The 15315-nt window shown below is 43.7% G+C and overlaps 2 protein-coding genes across 2 annotated transcripts in view; both read right to left on the minus strand.

Annotated features, from left to right (window-relative positions):
* Positions 1 to 801: 801 nt before the first annotated feature.
* Positions 802 to 1845, minus strand: MAGEB17 (MAGE family member B17). The gene is given in 3 exon segments (XM_053916980.1): positions 802 to 1130; positions 1133 to 1290; positions 1292 to 1845. Coding segments are annotated over 3 exon segments (1041 nt in total).
* A 4939-nt stretch (positions 1846 to 6784) lies between these two features.
* GRPR (gastrin releasing peptide receptor) overlaps positions 6785 to 15315 on the minus strand; it is a 36155-nt gene continuing 27624 nt past the window's right edge. Inside the window, exon 3 of the mRNA XM_024569963.3 lies at positions 6785 to 13610. Within this exon, the coding sequence (XP_024425731.1) occupies positions 13221 to 13610 (390 nt within the window). The 3' untranslated portion in view covers positions 6785 to 13220. The remainder of the gene's footprint in view (positions 13611 to 15315) is intronic.

Consider the following 15315-nt stretch of genomic DNA (forward strand, 5'->3'; position numbering starts at 1 on the left):
TCCTCTTGTTTGGAACCTCCTCCCTCCTTATCCCTGAGGTTTATTTTCCTTTAATGTGGACTGTGGCTCTCACCACGCTCCTTATGTGAGAGCTTCCGCTGGGCTCTAAAATGTTATTGGCAGGGACTGAATCTTCTTTTTCTACACATCTGCAGAGTTAATTAACATGTTGTTTGGGGAACAAAAGAGACAGTGCACCAGAGTTCTCATTTATGACAATTTAATTTCTCCCACATTCTTGACTAAGTTTAGCGAAGCTAGGTATATATCTTTTAATTTACTATAAGAAAGAGTAAGAGGAATGAGGAAAATGAAAAATTAACCACCTTTTACTTTTATTTTTCACTATCAAATTATCCCAACTATTTCACTGGGAAGTTCTACATTTTAAAGAAAATTCCTATCCAATGCTCTGTGTTCTGGTACTGGGCCACAATAAAACATGCCAGGAGTATCAATTTGTTTTTACAAAATACAACACTGTTACTCTCAAACTTCATGTGTGTTGTGTTATTCATAAACTTGGATTCTGAATCTAAATAAGCCTTTTTAAAAGGAACACATTGGAAAAAGAAGGGGAAAAGGTAAAGCTGTAAATGCTAATGGAAACAGAAACAAAGAAAAGATACATTGTGCTCTTTCCTGTCTCACCTTTCCCCCCACCACTTAGAAGATTGACAGCCCTTTTCAACCCCCAGCCGAGGTCTGCCTCAGACTTCCCTGTCGCTGGGAGGAGCTGTTGGTCCTGGCCCTGGGGCGGGCCCTGCTGCGGGCCCTGGCTGCAGCTGTGGCTCAGGCTAGCTATTCCCCATCTCTCAACACCTCCTCATAACGGCTCTGGAAGGCAGTGGAAACTGTATTATTGACTTTGGTCCAATATTCCAGGGCTTGCATCTTGCTGGTTTCAGCGTGGGCCCTCGGGCCCCCTAGGAATTTGTATCATAGAGGATTGCTGTTCGGTACTTGCTGGCACCCCGGCAATCGCTGCACCAAATCTGTGGTGATGGGCTTCCTCGGCTCCCCAAAGATGAGGTGCCTCCTCCCTTCATAGAGCCCCATCATATCAAAGAATTTCCACATCTCTTCTTCATGGGCACAGTTGCCATTGAAGAAGATCATGCCCAGGAAAACATCAGGATTCCATTCTTGGGAAAGTCCACGCCATCATCGCTCTGAGTCTCTGCATTGGGAAGATCCAGTTTGCTGACAAGGATATAATAGTGATGTCTGAGGTCAACGTCCTTTAGGTCAAGGCCAAAGGCCAGCTCCATGTGCTCAGCAGCTCTCGAAGATTTCAGTAAAGTGTGCTCTGTACTCCTTGTTGATAATCTTCAGCATTTCTTCCTTTGTAACGGGCTCCTTCATTTTATACTTGTCCACGAAAACCTGCACTAACAGGCCTATTTTCCTGGCCAGAAGATCTTTGCTAGAGCTTGCTGAGTAGGGTGAGGCCCGGCGGAAACTTGGATTTTCTTCTCTTTGGCTCTTGGCACCTTTATCAGAGCTCACACAAGAAATGGTTGCATCAGGAAAACTGGACGCTCGGGCTCTCTGGGACTTCTGGGGAGTGCCTGCAGCAGGGGAGCTGGGGGGCGTAGCCCAGACACAAGTGAGGGGGACAAAGGAGACTTGTTCCCCTGCTGCAGTGGCTTGAGCATCCCCGAGACCCTGGTCCTGACCTCGGGCTTGGTAGCATTTCTCACAGGCACGAAGCTTACTCTTCTTACCACGAGGCATGACTGTGGTTAGGAATAGCAGGCAGGAGTGTGACAGGAAGGCAAGTGACACAAACACACGGAGGAGAAGGTTAAAAGGGTATGAGTACCTTCCACAGGGAGATGCCATTGTGGCTTTAAGAACGCCCCTCTGGAACAGTGTGTGGAAAGGTCTATTAAGGAAAAAAATGCAAGGTCTCCGTAGGTGGAACATAGTGAATGGAGCACGAATGGTATGAGGCTGCAGAGGTCAGTGGGGGCCAAACCACAAGGGGTTTTATAAATTATGTTAAGGAATTTTGACTTTGCTCTAAGGATACTTGAGAGGCAGAAGAAAGTATTGAGCAGAGATTTTTATAAAGATTGGAGAATTAGGGAGCCCTGGCTGGTGTGGCTCAGTGGATTGAGTGCCGGCCTGCAAACCGAAAGGTCACCGGTTTAAGTCCCGGTCAGGGCACATGCCTGAATTGCGGGCCAGGTCCCCAGTGGGGGGCAAGGGAGAGGCCACCACACTTTGATGTTTCTCTCCCTGTCTTTCTCGCTCCTTTCCCCTCTCTTTAAAAATTAATAAATAAAATTTTTGAAAAGTAGATTGGAGAAATAGGGAAATGAATCAGGTGACTGTCATTGTAACCCTGGCAATGGACAACTATTGACCAGCAAACAGTGGCAGTGGTATTTCTCCTAGGCGGTATGACTTGGAGATCATTGGTGGAGAGGGGAGGCCAGGATGACATTTGGGAAAACTGGGCAAATGCTGGAGTCACGTATGAATTGAAAAGAGCAACAGAGAATGCCCTAGCTGTTGTGTATAATTTACACAAAATAAAATATGAAAACAGCAGAGACCAGTTTAAAAAAATAGAATGCCCCTCTGTAGGTGTCCCGTAGTGTACTGTAGTAGGACTCCACAGAGTTCCTGTTCTCCTGGCCAGTCTGTCCCATGAGGACCCTCCGGAGGTGTTCAAGTGCACTTCAGGCTGGAATCTTCCCAGAGCTGGGAAGAGCGGGGCACTGGGTGATTATGCGTCAGTGCGTATTCAGAGTCTCCACGCTAGTACCTAAGTAGTCCTAGAAGTCCACCATCCGCTGACTGGAGTTTGTGCCTCTTGGACCAAGATCCCCACTTTGTGGGTGCGAAAGTTAGGGTGAGCCACATCTGACCAACACTGTATGGGACCTCCGAGAACTAACTGGTGAGGTGGTATCTGGTCTGCAAGGGCTAGTGTGAGGGGCAGGACTGTCTGGGACCCCACTGACAGTTATCAAAGCCTGGGACTCCTCCATCTATTGATCTGGGTCCATCAGCCTGAAACCGGAACTCAGTTCCCTTACAGTCAGGAGAAAGGAAGTACGGGAACACTGCTTCTGGTGCTCCCAGTCCTGCTTCCCCTTCTTTTGGAAGAGAGGTCCCCTCCTTAGCACTCAGGATCTCACCAGATCTCCAGTTAGGGTCCTCGTTTTCTCCTTCAACAGAGCTGTGACTGACCCAGGAAGACCAAGGCCCTCCCCTCCATGGTGCTGTCCACACAGAAGCCCAATAATTGTGCTGGGGCCTCCCACCACTAATGGTAGAGCAGGACTTTCTGGGCTTCCCTTCCTTATGGGCAGGATAGTCACTCAGTTCACATTTAGGGTCCTTAATCTTGACACCTGACCAGTTGTTGAAGTCAACTCTCTACCTAATTGGGGTAATATCTCTCAGACCAAATTCATCACCTTCCCAATACTTTCAAGGCAGAAGTCAGTGAGCTACATCTGGCCAAGGCTGGTAAGGGTCTCAAAGGGCTGTCAGCAGGGGCTGTTCTAAGGACTCTCAAAGATAACAGTCGGAGCCTGCAGTCTTCCCTTCACTGATTTGAGTCCACCAATTTCACATTGTCCTTCATTCCCTAGAAGGGAAAGATGTGAGGGCAAATCACATCTGACTAGCCCTGCCTCAGCCTCTCATGCTTGATGAGGCTCGGGGCTCTGATTGACCTTGTCTTTTGCAAAGAAATCTTCTGTTTAGAATTAAAGGCCCTCAAATGAACTGCAGTGAGGGCCCAAACTCCTGGCTCTGCAGAACTGGGATGATCTCTTCCTGTGGAGGCCCTCCCATACTAAGATCCTCCAGGGTGAAATTAGGAGCCCCTCAGCTGAGCTCTCTGTTTGGCTTAGACCAAGCTCAGAGCACAGAGAATGTGTGACCTTCTGTGCAGATGTGCTTCCTTAATGTCACTAGGTCCTCATCTTGACTCCTGTTACCTCTTGTTTCTCCTCGTTCTGAAGAATTGGATCCCACTCCCACTAGACCATGGCTTTCCTCTCCCTGAGGCCCTGCAGGGGGAAATGAGGAGGCTCCTCAACCTGACAATTCTGCCTGGGCCTCTCAGGTTGTGAGGAGGGGGCAGAATTTTGTGTTGCCTTTTCTGTTCAGGTGTGGGTAATTCCCATTCCTCCCTAAAAAATCTCACCTTGACACCTGACTAGTACTGGGACTCCACTCTTGTAGGACTCGAGGCCTTCACTGCATGGGAGTCCAGAATGAAAAGTCAGTTTGAGCCGGATCCAGCTGTAACTGTTCCAGACCTCCATTGGGGAACAGCTGGGGCAAGACTCTATAGGACCCCATTTTTCAGGCCTGCTAGGGACTCTATAGGTCTTGGAAAGCCATAAGCTGATCTCTGAAGGTTGTCTGCATTCTGGAGTGTTGGTCTTCTCAGTCCTCCTACATGGAGGTCCTCTTGTGGTTCCTGTCTCCTTCATTAAACCCCACTGGGAAATGCCATACCACTTCAAACTGTGGGGCAGAAAATGCTTCCTCGTCCCGCAGTTATGAGACATGAGGAAGCTGTAGTTCAAGGCAAGAAGCCCAAGACAGGTGCTGGGCTGCCAGAGAAGAAATTAGCTGGTCTTTTCTTTCTCTCTCTCTCTTTTTTTTTTAAAGAGTTTATTTATTTCTTTTTAGAGAGAGGGGAAGGGATAGGTACAGGGAGAGAACCATCAATGTGTGGTTGTGTCTCACACGCCCCCTACTGGGGACCTGGCCTGCAACCCAGGCATGTGCCCTGACTGGGGATCAAACTGCAACGCCGGTTCACAGGCCAATACTCCAACACTGAGCCACACCAGCCAGGGCTCGTATTTCTCTTCACCAACCAGACTTAACCTCTTATGTGACTTCATTTGTAACAGACTGACTTTCTACGAGGCAGGGGTGGAGACCCATGAGTTTGTGAGCCCCTGTCATTTCAGGTGATCTGACATTTCATATGTAGGTGATCATGTGGTCACCAAATGTTATCTCGTTTTCTTTATTCATACTATTCATTTATATTGGTATCATTATTGCTATGGCTGTGTATTCCAATCCAGTACTTAGTGCCCAGTCTTTCTTCTTACTGCCTGAGATACATTTTAGAAATGGAGAAGAAAAATGAATTAAGAGGTATAAGGCTGGGATGAGTAGGCTAATGCGGGAATAGTTTTGTTATAAATAAACCATTTGGGGGGCTCTGCATAACAAAGCTTATTTTTCTCTTTGCTTATCTTTCACCAGCATATTACCTAATTAAAATGAACCCTTATGCTATAGGCTGTTTGTGGTCCCCACCATCATTCATATATTGAAATCCTAGCCCCCAAGGTGATGGTATGAGGAGATGGGGCTTCTTGAAAGTGATGAGATCATGAGGTGGGGCCTCCTTGAGTGGGATTAGTGCCCTTACAAAAGCAGCCCCAGAAAGTTCCCTTGCCCCTTCCACTGAACCTGTCTGTACCTTGATCTCAGACTTCCCAGCATCCAGAATTGTGAGAAATAAATAGTTTTGTTTATAAGCTACCCAGTCAATGGTATTTTTGTTATAGTAGCCTAAACAGACTTAGACACCTTAGAATAACGACTGATATTCATTAAGGAGCTCTCAGAAGGCTCACGTATCTGCGGTTGTAGGTCACGGAGCCATGGTTACCTTCACTCATGTCAGGAGAAGGCATGTTTTCTTAATACCGGTGAATTATGTCAACATTAGCTGGTGATGCTAGTTAGGGCGCTTTCCTACGGTTTGGGTTTGCCAATTGGACAGCTTTCTCTTACAGACGCTGACCTCTGTCCAGCCACTCGCACCTTATTAACCTTCTCAAGATGCTCACCAGCCCATAGCGCGGTAGAAGGGAATCCATGTCCAGTTGGAAAATTAGTGCTGGCATAGAAATGCAGTTTCTCTGTCAATGAGTGACTCTGTGTGCTGCAGTTAGAAATTGTTTGACGGTTCTGTTCAAAATGATAAGTAAGGTAAATATTAATATATGCCTAAAAGGCAGAATTGATAAATTGTCACTGAATACCTTTCTATGTTTTCAATTTTGAAGCATGAAAATAGCTTACTTACTCAAAAGTTTAAAACATATTTTTTGTTATTTAAAAATATTTTATTGTTGGTGCTATTACAGTTGTCCCAACTTTTCCCGTTTTGCCCCTTTCTATCCCGCCTTCCCCCCACTTCCATAGTCAATCCCTACATCATTGTCCATGTCCGGGGGTCCTTCATATAAATATATATTTTAAAAGTTTAATTAAACAAAACTCTAGTGTTCTGAAGAATCACCTGGGGTGCTTGTTTTAAAATGCAGATTAAAAAAAAATCCTCATATGAGGATTTGCTTAGAGGGGAAAGGAGGGGGGGGGAGGCAGAGACAGATACATCGATGTGAGAGAGAAACTTCCATCGCTGGTCTCTCGTGTGTGCCTCAACCAGGGACAGAACCCACAACCTAGGGATGTGCCCTGAGTGGGAATTGAACTCACGACTTTTTGGTTTATGGGACTACACTCCATCCAACTAAGCCACACCAGCCAGGGCTTAAAATGCAGATTTTTCAGGCCACACCCCCAGATGTTGTAAAAGAATTGGGAAAGCTGCACTTTGCACAAGCAGCCTGGGTGACTCTGATGTAGATGGTTCCAGAACCAAAGCACTGTAGAGCACATGACCACAGACTGCATTCATGCAACAGATATATCTTTATTGAACACTGAATACAGACGTCCATTTCATAAATTATGCCTTATTATAGTAAGAAATAAAACACATTTCTTATCTTCTGTGACATGACTATTCAGCTTCCTGCACTGGATTTGACTTAATGTCATACAAACCATGTACAATATGATAGAAGCATTGGAAACACTTCTTGAAAAATAAGAATACAATCAATGAGCACACTTCATAAATAGAATTTTGGATGGTCACACAGTTAATTTGCACATTTAAAAGGATCTGAATCATTCATATTAATATTGTGAATTTCTTATAAATGATTCATTAGTCTAAGGAGTCTAGGCAAAGCCATGACATTATTTGTACTAAGTACCACACCTGGAACTTGTTCTGAGTTATTTAACACAGAGCACATTTGTAATGCAAGAAATATTTACAGTTAACAGTAACAAGTACAATGATAATTTACAAACTATGGGTCTAATATTTAAAACGAAACAGAACATGACATTAAACAAGTTGGTGCCATGTATTTTTACAACTCAATGAATTGATCATTTCAACAAATTTTATTACCTACAATACTGCTGCCTTGGATGCAAGAAAGGTCATGTTTGAATCAGTTACGCTAGGTTACAGAAAAAAAATTATTTTAAAGAGCCGCTTTACTTTCTTAATATTGTACAATATCAACATTGATATAGCAATATCAATATCAATAGCTAGAACTGAAGCAAAATAATGAAACCATCTGGATTCCCAACAGGCCCAAATTCTATGATACACCTTGAACACTGAAATCCTTAGTTATACCAAAATTTTCAAGCTTGTCTGGGAATTAACGAGGTTTTGAATGTGCCAAGTTTTACTGTCTATTTAAATGATCCTTTTAAAAGGCCATAAAATTATGTGAGTCCTTCCATGTCATTATATGGCTCTGGGAATAAACTTTAAATTGGAGGAAAAAGAAAACAATCTTATCTTCTAGAATGTGGGTATAGAGAGCGTAGAAACTGGTGGTGCCCAGGGTTAGGTCCCCTAGTCCTGGAAAGATTTTTCCGTTAGGGGCTATTCAGGCAGCCTGGTCTCCAGGCTCTGGGAAATCATCCAATGTCATATCTCACTCTTTTGGAGGGGAGGTAGGGGAGGCGGTGTTTGCATTTCTTCCTGATCCCGTTTCTCCAACTAATCCTGATTCAAAGAAGGATACCGGGATTGACTGGTCTCACTTGGATCCTCTTTGCACAAGTTTTTTTTTCTCCTTGGTTAGTCACAACCAGCAGGGAAATTAATCCCAGAGTTTCTGTTTGCAAATAAATTGTGTCTCTGGAGGCAACTGAGCTAAGGGATTTCCTTTCCCAGCTACTTCGTGCTGCATTTCAGCCTCTGCCTGCAGTGAGTCCTTGACTTTGGTGCTTAGAAATATCTCTGATGCCCTTTGTGTATATTATTTGACTTTATCACTAGTTCAAGCTTTAGGACAAAACCTAGAGCAGAGAACAGGATTGTTAGGTACTGTGAACTCAATTTCTCACATGCGCTAGTTTTGGGAAGCAATGCTGAGTGGCAGAATGGACTTAAGAGAGAGCCAGGTCCACAGAAATGCTCTGCCATTCAACTGTGCCATGTGACGTTGGGATCATGAAGTAACCTCCCTGAGCCTCAGCTTCAGCAACTGCATACTCTTCTAGGCGCTTGTGAGGATAGAGAGCAGTGCGCTTAGCACTGCATTTGGCATGTCAGTGGTGCTTGGTGAAGTTGAGCCCCTTTCTTCCAGGACTTCTACCACCAAAGAACTCCATTCAAGTTTCAGACAAATGCAGGGTGTTCTGGGGCTTGTGTTTTTGCTCCCCAGGATCCTGCCCTTCTTATCTTAGCCCTCCACTTCATTGTGATGCAGAATGCTCTTCCCACTAATGTCTCTCCTGGGGCAACCAACAATGACACGGTTCATCCCTTCGTGCCAAGTTAAACAGACTTGCTTCTGACAGATTAATCTGTAGCTGGGAAAGCAATGATCAGTTCTGTTCTTCAATATCACAGAACGAGCCGTGAGAATGCATGCAATCAGATTAAATTGAACCTTATGAAATCACCTTTTGCAGGTCAAATATAGTCCAATATCTGCAGTTTCACATGTTTCAGCCTCATAGTTTCATGGGTCTATTAATCTAATAGTAGGTTGTCACTAGTAAATGTCATGTGCAAAATTCCATGGTCAGTGATGTAAAGCAGCTCTTTGGTCAGCGGGGAAGGCTTGGATTAGATGAGACAATGAGTATTAGAAGTGTTTGTAGACCATGAACACTAGGCAAATGCAAAGTATTTTTAAACTTAATTGTGCTCATGTGATATTGTAAGCCAGGGGCTCTTAAACTTTTAAAAATTCAGATAAATTCCATTGACTGCATTTTTAAAAATGAAGCCTCACAAGACAGAAGTCTGTTCTGAGTGTGCTATTTGTTGATTGCTCTAGATATATTCTGCTGGACTATATCCACGGGAACATACCCAGGTGGGAGCTGAGAGGAATGACCACATGGATACAGAATAAAGTAGAGATCGTTAGGGCTTACTTTCATCGAATAGCGCACACAGAGCCTGGTCCCAGGGCAGTCAATAATTTTATTGATGTCAGCTGTTAATCCATTTCATTAAAATTCAGCCAAACACTAGACAAAGGTGCAAAATGTGATCCATTTTTCCCAGGAACCCAGGGTTCATTCTCAGCTACTCTCTAACAATGAGTACCTCCTGGTGTGGATGTGAAGGGCCCAAATGATTAGAAGTTTGCTTTCATCACCACACAAGTGCAGACTATTCATTCCTCTTATATAGTCAGGTTCTCAGGGTGATCATCTCGATCTGGCTTCTGAGAAAAGTGACTTCGCTACTTTTTAATCCAGAGATTGAGGGTGTCATTCAACATGCAGTCGCCAAACAAAGCTAATCTCTATTACAGAAGCCATTCGGGGCACGAATAGACTTTGAAACCAATAACTGACTGCTAGTTTTGGCACAAACGAAGACTATAACTTAACTGTGCCCTGCCCGTGTCTCATAGACAAGTTCGGTGACTTTTGTTCAATATGCAATTTTCATAACAAGCTAAGCTTGGTTCATGGAGCAGCCTCTAAATTGTTTATTTACCTGAGGTTCCTCATCCCTCAAGATGAAACCAAATTGTTTACAGGGCAAAGCAGGAAATCCAGGACTTGCTAATGAGGCAGAAGGCCAGGTTCAGTCGGGAGTAAGCACAGCCAGAACAACACGGTTTAGCCATCCCCATTTATAGGAATCATCAGATCAACCACAGGGAGGAGCCTGGTCTTCACCAAGCTGGGAGGATCAGCTTGCCGTGGAATAATTGCTCCTACCAGCCGCCGCACCTTCCCTGCCAGCAGCAGCCATTGGTGGGACGACTGCTTTATTGCTTAATCTATCACTATTGAGCTGCCTGCCTCGGGGAGGCTCAATTTAAGATAGATTGAAAGGTAGTGTCTGTCAATTGAATAAACACAGATGGTTTTCCAGAGCAAAAATTGATTTTTTTCCTCGCCAAAGAAATAAGTGCTAAACATGATTATGTTTGGAAGCCAGGCGTGAAATGTCTTAGTTCTAAGCCTCTGCCACACTCCACCCTAAAAGAGAGGTGATACTACATGAGAGTGTGGGTCTCTGTCACTGGGATTTTAGGTTCTTGAAGTAAAATAAAAATTTGACTTTCCTAGAGAAGGGCCCAGTTAAATCCACCCGTTAGCTTTGAGCGAATCCATGAGTTGATGCACACAATAGTTTTACCAGCCCTAGGCCACCTGCTGGCAAATGCCTCCTCCAACCTTTCATTTAAGAGTCTCAAAGAGGTTATAGGATTTGCCTAAGGACGCACAGTTACACCTAGAGTTCAGTCTCTTCATTGTTTGACCAAACCATGCTATGAAGTTACCGTGAAGGAGACATTAAGATGAGTCCTACTCCCAAAACGTCTGTCGAAGAAGGTAGATTAGAGACGCTTAAACAAGTTACACTAAGTGACCAGAATACTATACACCTTAGCAACTAACTAGAAATGACATCACTTACACTCCGGAGTTTTATAGAAACCCAAGAGTAAAATTGTGGAGCAGTGGTTCAAAATAGCAGGTGCATGGAGAAAGGTTAATAGGAAGAGCAACCCTTTGTATAATGAGGAGATTGAGCAATGTGTTTTCTTATGTCTCTTGCTGCTCTAATCCCAAAACATAACATGCTAATGGGACATCATTCACACAAATCGTTCCAAGGAGTCCCTGGAAGTTATGGAACAGTCCATCTCCTTCCATTCCACGTGGACGTGAATGTGGTTGAATGATTTGCCAAGAGAAGGATAACAGAGGTGGGGCAACTGTGAGCAGCTGGGCTCCATAAATGTTTTACTTATTTATTTAATCCTCATCCAAAGATATGCTTATTGATTTTAGAGAGGGGGGAAGGAAAGGAGAAAGAGAAGGAGAGAGACACTGATGTGAGAGAAACGTTGATCAGTTCTCTCTTGCATGCACCCGACTGGGGACTGAACCTACAACCCAGGCATGTGCCCTTACTGGGAAATGAACCCATGACCTTTCGGTTTATGGGACAACACTCCAACCCACTGAGCTGTACTGGCCAGGGTGCTCCATAAATGCTTTAGACACAGAAGTAGAATCAATGACAAGACTCAGAGGATGTTAGCAATAGAAGGGACCTTAGCACTGTCGTCTCATTCTAGAGGTGAAAAAATGGGTCTAGAGGAGGGATATTGATAGCCCAGGTCATTTAGCTAGAGCCAGAGTTGGGAGGTCAAGCTAAAAGTCTTGGTTCTTTCAGCTATACTACCTGTCTTGCCTTTGAAATTGTCCAATGTAATTGTGGACTACGAGGAAAGCAGGCGTGTGCAGTATATAAGTGCGTGCCCCAAACAGAAGTGAAGCGGTTTCACTCCAGCTGATATAACTGTAAACTCAAATCCTTACAACTGTCTTGGTCCTAACTTCTAAAGTTCTGCAGACAGTGAGTGCTTCTTTGTATCGAGAGACAGAAGCCTTTCAGTATGTGTCATGTAGAAAAGAGAGCTAATTGTTCTGTCTCACTTGGATAGAGAAGACCAGAACCAAAATGGTCTTAGGATGTAAGGTATATACATTAGGCCCTAATGATTAGGGCATATTTACAGAATTTGTATTTATCTGAAAATGGGTTAATGTGTTTGCAATCTGTTAAATTGGCCTGTCCTTGGATAAAAAACCAAACCAAACCAAAAAGCTTGATTCAGGTTTCTAAAGTAAGATAGTCAAATCCTTTTACACAGAAGAAGATCTAAATCCAGCATTTTTCTGCATGTGGGCTGTTTTGTAAATATTCTTCTTAAGTAGAAACAATGTATCTGTAGCTATTTTTAATCAGTTTTTAAAGCTAAGCTTCCCGTAACTGTGTTACACATATTCAGATAGAAATACATGTCAGTGAAATTGTATTCATTTCCTCCCACTGACTTTAGGTGAAGCTCTCATTAAATAGAACATGTTTTTCTTTTCACCCAGATATGATCCTTTTTTTCCCTCCTGGGAAGCTACTGCTTCAAAGTAGCAGACAAGGAAGGACATCCACATCTAAGTAAGTACATTTGACTGAAACTCCTGTATACCGAAAATAAACATTATACTTTATGCACTTACAATGTTTGAGGAATTGATATCATGATCAATTTTCCCCCAAAAGGATTTTTCTTCTACAGCGGAACTGATTGCAAGTGGGCAATGGCAAAAAGAACTTCCATGAAGTTAGAGTTCAGAATGTGAGAGATTACTCCGCAGCCGCACATGGATCTTTACATACATGTCTATGTGTTTGCTTGTGTTTTTGCCTGAATATAGTATCTCAAGTGTTTCTCCTACGTCCTCAGTAATTTTCAACACTTGAATTTGTCTTAAATTGACTTCCAGTGTCATTAACTTGGGGAGTGTCCTTCATGTATGAAAGTCTTTCATAGGGTTGACTTTTCATATTATGAGTATCAAAAAAGTCTCTTTCTTTGTGATTTTAAATATTCCTGAAATACAACTCAAATCATATTTTTTACAGCACTAGCTCTTGCTCAAAGAAATGACAAGGTGAGGTCTTTCACGAAGTGGACATTCAATGTATAATTTCGTCTGTTATATAAATTTGGTTCTTCATATAGTTTCTATGACTTGATTGGCTACACCTCTATATCAGAAATTGATGGTTAGAATAATAATTTTCTATTTGGTTACTTTTCTTAAAAAAAGTAAAATTTGCTCTATACCAGGAGAACTATTCACAAGTTCAAATGGAAAAGGTAAGCCTTGATGGGCCTTTCGAACATAACAGTGATCCACGTAGGCCTGTCTGAACCTGCCGATACCACTCCAGAGCCTCACAAAGGGTCTTTAGAGAGTACAGAGACAACAACAGATGTGAGGGTTTCTTACCAGCCACAAAGCAAAACCAGGGGTATTGGGGGGCAGGGGCAGGGGTCAGTCTAGACGTACCCCTCATGACAGATGTTGCCATTGATAAGGCTGAAAGTGGCTGCGGAAGGGTTGGTACTCTTGAAGGAGGTCATGCACGTGGTACTTCTGGCAGTGCTGTGGGACCGCGACAGCAGGCCAGGTCGGCAACAGAGGAGCTGGGTGTTGAACTGCTTCCTGAAACTCTTGCTCAGTAGGTAGAGGGCAAAAGGGTTGACACAGGAGTTGGTGAAGGCCAGGAGGCGGGCGCAGATACTGGTGACGAAGTGGAGCATGGAAGTGTCCACCTTGGAGTAGTGGTAGGAGCGGTACAGGTAGATGACATGGTTAGGGAGCCAGCAGAAGGCAAAGAGGCCCACAAACACCAGCACTGTCTTGGCAAGGCGCTTCCGGGATTCGATCTGAGGAGAGAGTTACACACAGAGAGGATAGAGGGACCAAGGGGTAGTGTGGGAGGATTGCAGACAAAGATACAGACAGAGAAAGACAGGGGAGAAGAATTTGGGAAAGAGACAAGCTCATTAAGCCATGGAAAAAGAGTCAGTAGGAGAAAGGGGACCAGAGAGAATCAGATAAATGAGAGAAAAGCATCAGAAGCAGATAGAAAAAGGAGAAAGAGTCAGAAACACAGAAATGGAGAGCAGATAGAAAAAGGAGAAAGAGTCAGAAACACAGAAATGGAGAAGCTAGGAAGCAGAAATCCATGAGGCAGAATAAAATTAGACCACGCCACTAAGAACAGATCTTTAAGCAAAGTTGATTCCACGCTTGAATGGACCGCACACTGAAACTCCAGTAAGTGCTCTCTTTTCTCAGGAGGGCATGGGTGCAGTTTATCAGCCATGTGACTTCGTGTCTTTCTCCACAGCTAAAGATCTCTTATTCTTTCTGATGCTCACAAAAAAACCAAACCAAAACCAAAGCCAAAACCCACAGTCAACCTAGTTCTTCCTCAATGGCCAAACTAAGATAATTAGATGCTGTTATTATTATTATTATTTTTAATCTCAAGTTATTTCTGGACTATATTACATAAGAAGGTTCTTACTGCAAGGGTAAGCATCTTTCTCATTAGCGAATTTGGAATACGATGTACATTCACTATTGAGAAGTCTTTCAAGCAGGGAAATAGTTTCACTGAGACCTCTCACTCTCCCCTTACAAATAAAGCCTCCCCTTCCCCCCTGAAATCAACTCTGAAGGGTGAAGCCTCCAACTGAGTTAGCTGTACACTGAAATGCTTGGGGAGTCCTTCTGTTTCTCCATCATTAACACGTAATCTACATTTGGACTGGAAAGGAAGATCTGTCGAAAAGGAGAAAGCCAGAGCCTCTGGTTTCTACCATTCTTACCCCAAGGATGAAGTGACAGGGGTTACATGGATGGGCAAGGGAGTCTAACACACAGGAAGGGCATCCTGCCTTCCAAGCAGGCTAGGGTGTACATACACTCTCTTGCAACCCTCCAACGGCTTTACGACATAGCGGTTATTACTCTACATTGTGGATAAGGGAATTGAGGCTCACAGAGGGTAAGTCATAAACCTGGGTTTGAAACTGAATCAGCGTGAGCCTCTCATAATCAAACTACTCATTTTTCTTCAACCAGCCTCATTTCCTGCTCCCTCTGCTTTTTCCCCATGTGGAAATCTTCTTCCTATCCAAACCATGTGATTGGAATTTAAAGACATCACATCCCTCTGAGCCTCAACATTTTATTTTTTAAAACAACAACAACACAATACTTTTTTCAGATATTTCTCAAAAAGAACTCATACTCTAAATCGGGGGTGTCAATCTCATTTACACCGGGGGCCACATCGGCCTCGCGGCTGCCTTCAAAGGGCCGAATGTAATTTTAGGACTGTATACATGTAACTACTCCTTAGCTAGGGGCAAGGAGCTCTACATTTGACCCGGTAAAAATGAGTTTGACACTCCTGCTCTAAATCCTTCAGGTCTCAACACCTCCCTAGCTTCGACCTTTAATAAGAGAACACGTTTATAAAGAACACCTGAATTGCTGGGCTTCTGTGGCCAAGATTTCCATTTGCCACCTGACCACAGATCCCCCACTTCCCCTAATTGTAGAATCAGGTGATGTGAT

Source organism: Desmodus rotundus, chromosome X (assembly GCF_022682495.2).
Source record: "Desmodus rotundus isolate HL8 chromosome X, HLdesRot8A.1, whole genome shotgun sequence".
Taxonomy (NCBI): Eukaryota; Metazoa; Chordata; class Mammalia; order Chiroptera; family Phyllostomidae; genus Desmodus; species Desmodus rotundus.